At 39.3% G+C, this 13,203-nt stretch overlaps 1 protein-coding gene across 1 annotated transcript in view; it reads right to left on the minus strand.

The window, feature by feature from the left end:
• Positions 1-13,203, minus strand: part of LOC102828454 (chromosome unknown open reading frame, human C10orf76) — a 263,323-nt gene that overhangs the window by 207,215 nt on the left and 42,905 nt on the right. Inside the window, exons 6-9 of the mRNA XM_006831279.1 lie at positions 6,912-7,004; positions 6,102-6,176; positions 5,901-5,987; positions 730-786 (exon numbers count right to left, since the gene is read on the minus strand). Coding sequence (XP_006831342.1) covers positions 730-786; positions 5,901-5,987; positions 6,102-6,176; positions 6,912-7,004 — 312 coding nt within the window. The remainder of the gene's footprint in view (positions 1-729; positions 787-5,900; positions 5,988-6,101; positions 6,177-6,911; positions 7,005-13,203) is intronic.

Here is a 13,203-nt window from a genome sequence, read left to right on the forward strand (position 1 = left end):
AAAAAAAAAAAAAAAAAGAGGCAATGAGTTCTATGATAAAGGAAGGTCTCCTAGACAAACTTCTCTCTCCCAGGCTACAGGAAAATAAGAGGGCTAAGATAAGCAGTTTCAATGAATTTTTAATTGACAACAACTTTCCCACAGAATTTACTAAGTGTAACACAAAGGTCATTTACGGTCACAAGGATGAATTGTGTATGCATGTTTTACAAAAGGGAAACTGGAAGAAATAAAAAGGGCAAGATGAAAGGGAATAAACCCAGACACCTGGTCATTCTGACATTTCCATTCCTATAAACAGAAATCAGATGTTACTTCTCAAATATCTCAGGGTGTATGTATCAGATGCCTATCAATCTTCATGTTTCAGCTTCCCCAAGTCAGGCTATAAATACCATCTGGCTACTTCTATAAGAACTCTCCCATCATTTAGTCATCTGAGCTTTCTTATTCTTGGAAATGTAATTCATTGACTGAGAATATCAATCTCAACACACTATAATATGAAATATAATCAATTATTTCATCATGTTCAGCAAGCACATGTCCCCTCAAGTCTCCCCTCCATGACAATAGGAAGACATTTAAACAATAGCACTAATGTTCTAAAAAGAAATACCAATTCCTTCTTTATAGCTAGATGAAATCAGCACAGCAGCTCACTGCTCTTTGTTGTAAATGTTCAATGACTACAGTGCCCGGAACTAGGAAAGGGAGCCAGATACTCACATTGAGCGGAGCCTCATCATCCACAATTGACAGCTTCACAATATAAGGATTCACAGACTGTTAAACAAGAGAAGGAACTCCAGGTGAGTTTGACTAGCTAGGGCAGCCCATTAGCTACTTAGCAGTGTTAGCAGAAATACTTTTAAAAGGCCCTCTACAATGGCACTCTTCATACACAGGCCCAACTCATCTTGCCAGCTGACTCCCCCCATTTTCATTAAATCCCCCAGTGTGTCTGGCACTCACCAAACACTCACATGTAAGTGTGTGAATGCATATGCATGCACACACCCATACTTCTTTTCTAACTGCACTTTTCTCTAGGCTGAATCAACCCCTTCTTCCAGTTTCCCTCTTATTTTAAAAAAGTGAACACTCGGCATCCGTAATATTCACTTTGTCCTGCCCTGCCAGTAGTTTACACAGACCACAGGGATAGATGTCTTTCGGGAGAAATAAAAGCTTCTTTACCACAAAGCACATATTTTTAAGTTTCTAACTCACATTCTCATCCCAAAGGCTCCCTAACCATTTCACAAACTATACACAAGAACTGATTCACCCACCCGTAAAACAAAGCCACCTTGGGGGTGGAAAGTGGCAGCTGCTTAACAGCCAGAGAGGCCATTTATGGATCTGATACCCAAATAACACTGCAGGGGGAACTGAAAAAAAGGATGTAATTACCCAAACTACAATCTGCTCAGGACACTGGGATTTAATGATTGTCCCATCACTTACAGCACTGGAAGATATCTAGAGTTTTTCCAGACCCAATCCCAGCTGGGTAGCATATGGAAATGTACATATATTTAAACTCATTGAGCAGTTGGGTCATCTTCTACAAGTGAGATGAGAACCAATGATCTGCTCACCTTGAAAACATCCTATCTATTGGGATGTGAGGAAAGATCTCATAAAGATTAGGCACCAATTTTAACCCAAGGGAAGCAAGGAATAACAGCTCTCAGATTGGCAGTTTCTACAGCTACCAAGAAAACTCATTACTGAGAAACTTGGAAGCCCAACTGAAAGGCTAACCCCCTACATAGACCTTATTTAATCAAGTTTCTCAGGGCATCTTTTACATGTCACTTGGGAATAAGAGAAAGAGACTGCTTTGCTTGCTTAACATTCCAAATGTTTACAAGGTTTTCTAAGACACAACTCAAGGAAGGCTCTCAACACTGCTTCCGAGGACTAACAGCCAAATTCTGCTGAAGCTACAGACTTCAGACAAGATCTGATGATAGGAGCTCCTTGGAAAATAAAATCAGCAGTAGGTTGGCCTATAAATGCCACCATGATGAGATCAACCTGAAGGAGCAGTTCACCATTTGTCATAATTCCCTAATTCTCAAAAGTCCTACTAAAACAGAGTAGACAGGGAAGGGCAACTTGGGAAGGGCTACCCAAAAAGGGGGGAGGGTGGGGGTGGGGCATCAAAGGCAAGAAGTGACTAGCTTACAAGCTTTCAAGAGGGAGCCTATTATGATTTTTTGCTCATTCTGCTAAAATTACAATACTAAATTAGATAAATAATGGTGTGTCAATAAAATAGATCTATACTAAGAAAAAAAAAAAAAAGAGGGAGCCTAGATCCAGAGGGTGTGGAGGAAGGTAGAGTCTCCACTGAGTGTATCCAATCTGTCCGGGCGGGGCTGATGAAAGGATATGAGGCTAGGTGTCTTGTGGTACAATAGTGAATAACTGTTATCAGGCCTGACTATGATGGTTGGAAATTTAAAGGGATACCTTTTGTGGCAAAAGGAGGAGAATGACTGACTTTGCAGTCCAGGAGCAGAGGTGCCTGGGACCATCAAGGGACCCTACCCAGAGAAACAGTGATGCCAGAGATAGAGGCAGAGACGATGGCGTGGAGAAATGGAGCAGCTGGGGACTTTAGACCCAGAGAGGGAGAAGGGCTGTGTGCTGATGACCCAGGGGCTTATGATGCATGGAGGGGATTGTAACCATGGCAATGAAACGATATACAATAGGATGAATGTAAAGCTAATGTTCTCCCATGTGGACTACCACATAATTCACAATAAAACATTTAAAAAAAAAAGTTCTAGTCAAAAATAGCCTTCCCAAAAGCAGCTCTGGTAGGGTAGTAGTTACAAATCAGGCTGCTAACCTCAAGGTTGGCAGTTCGAAACTACCAGCAGTCCGCGGGAGAAAGATGAGGCAGTCTGCTCCCGTAAAGATTTACAGCCTCTCGGAAACCCTGTGTAGGGTCACTATGAGTCAGAACCCACTCCACGGTACTTAACAGCAACAACAAGAGTAGACTGAGGTGATAATTTTGGTCATCTGATTACTAAACCCAGCACATGCTTTAGCAGTAGCTGTGGAAGAGACAAGGTGACTAAAAACAAGGGTTTGAGTTGTAGCTCCTCTAATCACTAAATGTGACAAATCATGCACATTAATTAGCCTCAGCTTCAATTTTCTCATCTGGAAAATGAGAATATTTTTCCCTTGGACTTGGGCTATGAGGCTTAACTGAAATTTTACGTGTAAAATTCTTAGCACAGTGTCTGACATATGGTCAGAGTTCAATAAATGGTAGCTATATTTTTTTGCCTGATTCAGTGTATCTGGGGTAAAATGTAAATCCCTAGCAGAAAGTTGAACAGGAATGAACTAGTTCAAAGTCCTGATCTTAGTGTGGTGAAATATCTATTATACCATACTAATTTTCCTTAACAATATACACTTGTTGTGCTGGACACCTTTAAAAACTGGAGGCAATCTACTTTCATCCACAAAACAAAATTTACAAACTCAGCGAGCCTTCACACAATCACTATAATTTACAGGGCCCTGCTTTTATATGAAGGAGCTCTGTGATTCAGTGGTTAAGAACTCGGCTGTTAACCAAAAGGTTGCCAGTTCGAACCCACCAGCCATTCTGCAGGAGAAAGACGTGGCAGTCTGCTCCTAATAAAGAACGTTGTTGTTAAGTATCGTGGTGTCGACCTCAAGGTTAGCAGCCCAATTCGTAAACACTACATTACCAGAGCTCCTTTTAATAACGAACACAACCTTGAAAATCCTATGAGGTAGTTCTACGCTGCCATACAGGATTGCCATGACTCAGAATCAACTTGATAACAATAGTTTTCTTGGTTGTTGTTTTTTTTAAGTTTTGTCTTTATATGATACACTTATTTTCATTGTTGTTGTTGTTTTTTTTAAGTTTTGTCTTTATATGATACACTTATTTTCATTGTTGTTGTTGTTGTTTTTCTGCATCCTCTATCTTTTTAAATTAATCGAAATTGCTACAATGGAATAGAGTGTATGATGTTAGGAAGAACTATACACTTACTACATGACATCTTATTCCATTCCATCACTTCTACAAGTCTAACATCTTATTTGCCTTCTTACTGCTTACCTAGGTACCAAGCCTCTCTCATGCTCTGGACTTTTCAGAAAAGGTTACAACTTTCTGAAAAGGTTACAAGACTGAGAATGGTGTGAGCCAGAATAGGGTTCTCACCAGCATACACATCCTCAATACTAGTTTACATAAAATTATATCAGCTTTGGGTTTTACTATGTTCATCTGGAATTCCTCATGCTCTTATCAAATACCTCTCTGCTCCATGGTCACCAGACTTCCTTAATGATTTCTGGTGAGTGACTTATATCAAAAGCTGCAAAACCTAGATAAATTATACCCACCAGCTTGCCCTTGTCCACTATATTAATTCTTCTGGGGACTTCTGTCAAACTACATACCTCACTGCAAAAATATGATTTTCTCCAGTTCCTTCGCCATGTCCAATTTTTCAGACTGACATTTTAGATAGCCCTATTGGGCTAAGCCAGGGTTCAGTTCACATTCAAAGAATTCAAGCCATTGCCTCAAAGTGTCTGCATCCAGCAGAATGTTCTGAAAATATTCATTACTGATGATGGTGTGTTCTGGTCATATATAACTCAACTCTCTTTAACTATCCTCAGCATTTTTCTTCAGCTATTTTTCTTGCTGTTGTAATAAGGCCCCAGAGGCTATTACACACAATAAAAACCAAAATGGCTACCACGCCAAACCCTCCACATCACCAGTAAAACAGGTATTGCTGATATATTACATATTTATTAGTAACTCTACACACCATTAATCCGTTTCCCCAAAATAGTGAAAGCAGTCAGCTTTTGAGATTTTGTAACACATTAAAATTGTTCCCCATGTTCCAGTCTATCTTTCAATAGTCCTTTCAGCATCAACTTCCACATCCTAATAACATAAGCTCCGGATTCTGTGATGCCCATCCATTTTAACCTGAATAAACCCTGACTAGAAATCACATCAAAAGTCACTAAAGAGAAGATCCAAAGTTCACAAATGAAAATTCTCTCTCCATCTCATCATACAAATGCTACTTCCTCCATGTAGCTCCTGACTTCTGGGTTCAATGAAGTATTCCTGGTATCCAGGACTCAATGCCAAATGCTTCCTATTTATCTAAAGGAATTTCCAATGAAGTCTCTGGTCTTCTCTGAGCATTCCCCCTCCTTTTCTGTGCATTCAAACTTTTGAGAGGAATCAAGTAGATTCATCAACTCAAGTAAAAACTTCTGGGTTTTGCTCTTTATCTCAAAACCTATTCATCTGTATTCTGATTAATTCAGGGGCAAATAGAATTTCAGAACTGATATGGATAAGGACCTAGTTTTTTCATTAAAATTGACAAGAGTTCCCACAAGTGAACTGCATTAAAGAAATCCGATATATTACATCCAATCTTTCAGAACAGATACACTAGGTCAGTGTTTCCAATCCTGGCTCCTGACTAATCATAACATTCAAAGGTCCCAAAGCCAAGAGATTCTAATTCAGCATATCCAGAGTACAGCTCAACAATCTCTTTTTTGAAGTTCCAAGGTGATTCTAATGATCAGCTGAGTTTAGGAACCACTGCATTACGGGATACTTACTCACTTTATAAAAAGATCTACTATAGGAGTCCTTTAAACAGCTATGTAGTTTGTCCCATGCATTTAATATGAAATTTTTAGCATTGAGTTTATCAAAATAAATCCACATACCATCTGCCAAGAACACATTTCCTACATTAGCAAGGTCCACTAGGAATGGTCATATTTAGAAAGGTTATAGAAATAAAACATTGTCCACTAAGGGGTCCACTCACCTCATACTTTCTGTAGTTTACCAGCAAAGCTAATAATACAACAGCATCATACCCATGCTCCCTACGACTTGGTGGGTGTGAGAGTATCTGTAACAAGAACCAGAAATACATTATCATATTAACTCGTAGGAATACAAACATAGAAGATATGAGGACATGGTTTACCTAAAAGAAAAAGACATGACAAGGGAATATACCAACCTGTAAAATTGCTTCAAATATGCTGTTGATCATTACATACTCCAGGATTGTGTTCTGACTGATGTTATCTGTCACCTGGATGCAATAAAAGGCTTTTAAAGTTTATACTGAGGCACTCTAATATCTCATATCTCCTTCCCTAGCATCTAAGAGAAAGAGAAAGGTTAAAACATTCTAATAGCTACTTACTTGACCTTTTACAAGCAAAACAAAGCTACCAGCACTTGAATAGACAGCTACTAGAAGGGAAGAAAGTTACCAAATTAAAACTTACTACATCTTTGAACATCTCATTGTTTCTCTCATATCCCACACAAGCATTTGCTTAACAGTTTGTGGATTTCATTCCTCAAATGCACAGAAGTCCAGGTTATGAATCCAGAGGCCTTCAAGTGGTGACAGAGTAAAGGAATCACCTGAAGTAAATGAACAACCTCCTGCCCTCCTCCTATCAGAAATTGCATCCCGCTTCTAACCATAAAATCAAAGCTTAACAGTTAGAAATTCTTAGAATCACAAAGACCATTTCCAAATACGGCCTGATAAGAAGGGCAAATCTAAAAATCCAGAAGAGAATAGTCTTCCTGCAGTGGAACCTCTAAAGTAATAAATTATCACATTCCTGCAGCTGAAATTTTCTCCAAAGAACAACTTCCAGAAAATGAGACATAATAGAGTGATGTAATAGAGGACAATTTTTTTCTCTCTTTTTCTTTGAACTTTGAGCTCAAGTATTCAAATAAGTTTGTCTCTTCCCGGACAAGTAGTCAATTGATGCCCTTTACAAAGAAACATGGATGGGTAACTTACAGTCACTAAGCAAAGGAGAAGTTTCAGACATAAACTCTTCAGACTTTCAGAACCTTCTGCACAAAGCAGTGAATCCAAACTCTCCATCAAGTTCTGAGAAAGAGAACCAACCGTTAAACATTAAACCATATCAAATAACATCTATGCCCTGTCTTTATCCAAATCTGGGTTACATGACACAGGGTAATGTAAATAACACACAATGAAGCAACTAAAGCTTTACAAAACTAGACAAAGTACAGAACGACTTCAAAATTTAGATAATCTGGGAAAATGCTTTATAACACTTGTAAAAAATAATATAGTAAATATTCTACCAAATGAATATAGCATATCATTCTGATAAACAAAAAATCCAATCCCACTGCCACTGAGCTAATTCCAACTCCTAGTGATCCTGTAGGATACTGCAGAGCTGCTCCATGAGTTTCCAAGGCCATAAATTTTTATGGAAATAGACTGCCACATCTTTCTCCTGCAGAGAAGCTAATAGGTTTGAACCACTAAGCTTTAAGTTAGCAGCCAAGTGCTTTAACCACTGTATCACAAAGGTTCCTATCATCCCCATATAAATCTTAAATTGGAATGAAGTAAATAAATGGAACACTCTTTACTTGTACTCATTATTGATTTGTTTTCTTTTTCTATTACTTATGATTTATATGCTTTCAAAAAAAATTTGAGGATAAAAACAAAAAATACACATGCAAAAAACATTTTTATAAACCCACTGCCATCAAACTGATTCCAACTCATGTCAACCCTACTTAGGTTCTGAGGCTATAAATCTTTACAGGAGCAAAAAAGCCTCATCTTTCTCCTATGGAACGGCAGGTGGATTTGAACTGCCGACCTTGTGGTTAACAGTCCAGTGTTGATTCTACAATCCCACCAGGACTCCTAATAAGACAACTGTTGTTGCCATTATTCAGTGCCATCAAGTCAGTGCTGATCCATAACGATACTGTATAGGACTTCTAAGAGCAGCTGGTGAGTTTGAATCACCAACCTTGCAGTTCAAACCAACCTTACTGGTGAGTGCTTATCCCAAAGCACCACACCATGACTCCTTAATATAACAATTAGATAAAATAAATAAAACTTAGCTAACACACCCTCGGAAACCCTATACAGGGTCACTATGGGTCGGAACCGACTCGATGGCACATAACAACATAATACAGGGAAGCACGGTGGCTCTGTAAGATAAATACTAGACTGCAAACCACAAGTCCACCAGCCACTCTGTGGGAGAAAGATGAAGCTTTCTGCTCCTACAAAGATTTACAGTCTAGAAACCTTTACAGGGTCACTATGAGACAGAGATAACTCAAGGGCACAAAGAGCAAGATGGTACCTAGTAATTGTGGATAAGCATTAATTAGCTTTTTTTTTTTTTCATTAATTAGCTTTTGCTCAAAGGTTAAAAAAAGGAAATACAATGGTTAGTAACTGGATAAAAGTTTCTTTATCTAATAGAAAAAAGCATATTACTTGGTTCAGGCACATTGAACAAACAACAGAGACAGTATCAGTGCTACTTATCATTGGCCATATATACCAACAAAGCTAGTTTGTGGCCCATCCTAGTCAGTTCTATTTGACAACATGATCAGAATTTATCACTTGCACTAAGTCAGCTAAGAGATCCAAACTAATGAAAAGATGGGAACCTTAATCACTACAATATAGGGGAGAAGAAAAGAAATATTCTATCCTAAATGAAGAAAGAAAGTGGATTAAAAACAGAATTTAGCAGGGAAGGTCAAGTTGAAAGCTCAAAATAAGCTGTTTCAGTTCAATCCAATAAGTACGTACTGAGAGTCTACTGTTCTCTACCCACTTTACTTAAGAACAGATAGACTCTTCTTTTGCCCATGAAGCAGCTAGTGCATTTGAACCGCTGACATGATGGCTAGAAGCCCAATGCTTAGTCCATCATAAGACCAAAACTCCAGAGCACCTACTATATGCTAAATATTGTCCTTTAAAAGAATGTATGAAAAAATAAGATTATCATCTTAGCTCTCACGGTGCTTTCAGTTTAATGGAAAAGAAAAAGAAAGCAGTTTTAATTCACTGGTTACTATGACAAAAACATACATAGAATAACAAAATTAGTTCAGAAGTCACCTATTCCAGGAACCCTCAAAGGAATTCATAGGAATTAATATAAACTTGAGGGAAAAGGGATTTAAACAGGCAATGTTGTTGATTTGTTGATAAGTGCCATCGAGTTGGTTCTGACCCATAGCGACCCTGTCTGTATAGGGTTTCCGAAGAGCAGCTGGTGAACTTGAACAGCTGACCTTGCGGTTCAAAGCAAATTTGCAATCCAACACATTAACCCACAGCATCACACCAGGATTCCATAAACAGGCAATAGCATGATCAAAAGCACATAAGGAATCAAACAACCCTGGATGAGGTGTTGACATACAAGCAGCTTATTACGGGAATATAAAGAGTGAGGCACAGGGGTGAGAGAGGAGACTGGAGAATTAAATAAGGAACAGATCACAAAAGTCTGAAAAGACTAAGTGGGTGATCTTAAGCAGAAAAGTTCTGGGTGTAGGATGTATCACTCTAGTGGATGAGATTTAAAAACGGTAAGTTTAGTGAAGAGAGAGCAATGACAAGCTGACAAATCTACCAATGTCCTAAGGACAGCTGCCAAGTATCCCCAATGGCTACACAGTGCTTGGCACACAGAAGTCCAACAAATGTTTATTAAAAGAAAGAGTGATGCATTTCACTGCAATAGTTTAAATGGGAGATAATTGGAACAATGGTAATTGAGGTAAAAAGAAAAGACAAGACAGGTATAAGAAATATGAGCTGAGATAAAATTAGATGAACTTTGTGATCATCTTGTATGAAAGATGAGAGAGAGAGAGAAGAGTCAAGGTTGCCTTCCAGGTTTCTGGCTTAGGAGATTGAGAGGACAGATGTCACTATTCCGACAGGAAATGAATAAAGAAAAACAGATGTAGGGGAAACAATGAGTTCTATTTTAGATATGCCAAGCAAGAAGTATACATGAGAGAACAAACAAGATGGCGGATCAGGTAGAAATGCAGTGAGGAGACCCTCAGCAACTACACAGATTACCAGACCAAGCAAACTCAGGGGATGGTGCCAAAACTCTGAACCACATATAAAAGAATAGTTAGAAATTGGAAGGCTTACAGATAGGGGAATTTGTAGCAGAAGCAAGAAATCCATTGCTTTCTAATCCAAGAGGCTCAGCTGCTCCCGAAGCTGCCATCTTGGGTGAGACCAAGCAGGGGAAGGATCAGAGCAGCCACGGACCCCTGACAAAACAGTGGAGATAAAAGTGTGGACACTTTTTTTTTGTACTTGTTCATTGGTCTCTCGCTGGCTGTGCACCTCCATTCAGGTGACTAGAGGGGGGTGCCTGAGCAAGTGGACACCCCACCCCACCTCCAGAGGGTTCTACTACACATGTGCCCAGATCTTCTCAAAATTTAAAGTGACAATTTCCACTTAAAACCAAACGGCAGTGCAAAACTACTACAGCCGGCCTTGAACTGTTTATCACTAGGAAAAATGCCTGAATGGGGATTGTGGAGCAGGACTGGCATAATAAAAAGGAAACGGGATGAAAATTAAATCCTGAGTTACGTCACAACGACCAACAGTGGCATCTTGAAATTTCTCAGAAATAAGAATGAAAAGGGAAGCCTATCTCCTGATCACATCTACCTGGATGCAACCAGAAAGAATAAAAAAATACCATAATACACACCCATCTAAGTATTAAGGCCACAGATAACTCCTGAGTATGCCCCAAAAACAGAAGCAGGTGACCATATCAGTACATGTCCAGAAATGAGATAAAGTGACTGAGGCAAATGAGCTGGAAGTAGACCTACACTCCATACTGGAAGGGCAGGCTTTGGAAATGCCTGGGAAGGAATTCAGAAAAATGATTATAAATATATCAAAACACTATACAATGGAGTTGAGAAAAATAAGGAAGAAGTCAGGAAAGCACTATAGGAACAATCAAATAAGACAGATATAGCATTAGAAACAATTCAAAACCTACAGAAAGAGGTCCAAAGGATTAATAATAGAATACAGAAATGGACAATACACTAAAAGGGCAAAGGTATAGAATAGAAGCCAGAACTAGTGAGCTAGAATATAAATCTCTCAACACTACTAAAATAGAAGAGCAAACACAAAAAAAGGATAAAGAAAAATCTGAAGAAGGCCTAAGTTTCATGTTGGACAACATGAAGAAGAATAACTTAAGAATTATCGGCGTTCCAGAACAGGAAGAATCACACAAGTTCACAGAGGTGATAGCTGAAGTGCTGCTGGAAGAAAATTTCCCTAACAACCTGAAAAAGATATGCACTCAAGAAGCTCAACGAACCCCAGGAAGGATAGACCCTAAAAGACAATCACATAGACATATAATCATCAAGCTCTCCAAAATCAAAGATAAGGACAGAATCCTGAAAGCAGCTAGGAAAAATAGAAGTGTAGCATACAAAGGCAAGCAAATCAGATTAAGCTCAGATCTCTCAACAGAAACCATGCAGGCAAGAAGGCAATGGGGAGACATATATAAAACCCTGAAAGAAAAAAACTGCCACCCAAGAATCCTCTACCCAGCAAAGCTGTCAATCAAATATGAGGGTGTAATCAAAACATTCCAGGATAAACAGACTTTTCCTGGTGTGACACTGTGGGTTAATGCATCAGACTACAAAGCCGTTTGAACTGCAAGGTCGGCGGTTCAATCTCACCAGCTGCTCCTCAGAAACCCTATATAGGGTTGCTAATGGGTTGGAACCAACTTGACGGCACTTAAAACAACAACAAATTTTTCCAAAGCCAACCCTGCTATGAAAAACATCCTAAAGGAAGTTCTGTGGCTGAGAACCAAAAAGAACAGACAACAACTAGAGAATACCGTATGTGGCAGCATCACCCAAACTCAATCACAAACGGAAGAGTCAAGAACAGAATAAAATTATAAGAACAGAGGATCTGGGAGTTCAGTCTATTATCAAAACAATTACAATGTGAAAAAAGGTAAACACAGAGGAACAGACACCCAGGTGGTGAGAAGGTCAGGTAGATTACAGGATAAAATAAAACTGTCTTATATGGGGGAAATGTTAATGGAATATAAGGTAACCATAACAGTTGGTTTGGGGTGGGGGGCTTAATTCAGGTATTGGGGAGGGCAATACAAGAAGGGGGAGAAGGTAGAAGAACAAGATAGATAGGGGAACACTGAGACAGGTTTGCATGGCCTAAGTAGGAGAGAGGTAAATAGTGATGCATGCTCAACGTTGGAACAACAGGGCTCTGGGATACAGGGATCTAGGCATAGTTTGAAGAGGGGAAATAATACTAAAATGCTTGACTGTCTTATGAATATTAGTTTCCCTTGCCAACTATTGTAAAATAGACAATTGAGTGGGATAGAAAGGATTGTTGGGAGACACGATTAGAGAAAACTTGTAAGCCCATCTTCAGCCTATAACTGATTAAAATACCTAAAACGGGTTCTTGAACTTGTCCAGTGAAACAGGCCTCCTGCAGAGCCTTTGCAGAATACAGGACCTTAGGTGGAATCCTGAGTCCCATCCAGAACCTTCTGAGATGGAACATTCCCACTAGCAAGGACAAGTAGACCAGCCTGGAATAGCTAGAGCAATAGAAGATACATCTTCAAAGAAAGATCATCAGGAAAAACCCAAAACAAAAATGTCAGCATGACTAGCATAAGAAAGCTGTTTGCCAGGAAGCCATCAAGGCTAGCAATCAAGTTTCTTCAGGACAAACTCCCCTCTAAGATTGAAACTCAAATGGAACACATGAACAGGCATGTAAGCTTGCTGATGACCACATTGCTCTACTGGGGAGTAGAAGACGGGGAAAGGCAGCTATGAAGAAATGGGCTGACTTCAACCACAGTCCATTGACTCCCACTGACCTGGAAATAAGAGAGAAAAGAGGAAGGGCTGGTTGGTACTGCGGTGAGACCTGGGGATACCTGAACCCATGGACAAGGACATAGCCACAAAGGGCTAGAGGTGAGAGTGAAGCATCTACTTCAAACTTGCAAACAGTACCCATTTGACCTAGTCTTGATGGCTTGATAATCAGAACTCAGCTAGAGGAAGATCACAGAAAAAAAAATAATAATTTTTTTTTGATAAAGGAAACAAAGGTAAATTGCTACAATTTGATGAACCTGACCTATACTCATAGAGGTGGTGGTGGTGGTGATGTGCCGTGGAGTCAA

The sequence above is a fragment of the Chrysochloris asiatica genome, unplaced genomic scaffold (genome assembly GCF_000296735.1).
Source record: "Chrysochloris asiatica unplaced genomic scaffold, ChrAsi1.0 scaffold00003, whole genome shotgun sequence".
Taxonomy (NCBI): Eukaryota; Metazoa; Chordata; class Mammalia; order Afrosoricida; family Chrysochloridae; genus Chrysochloris; species Chrysochloris asiatica.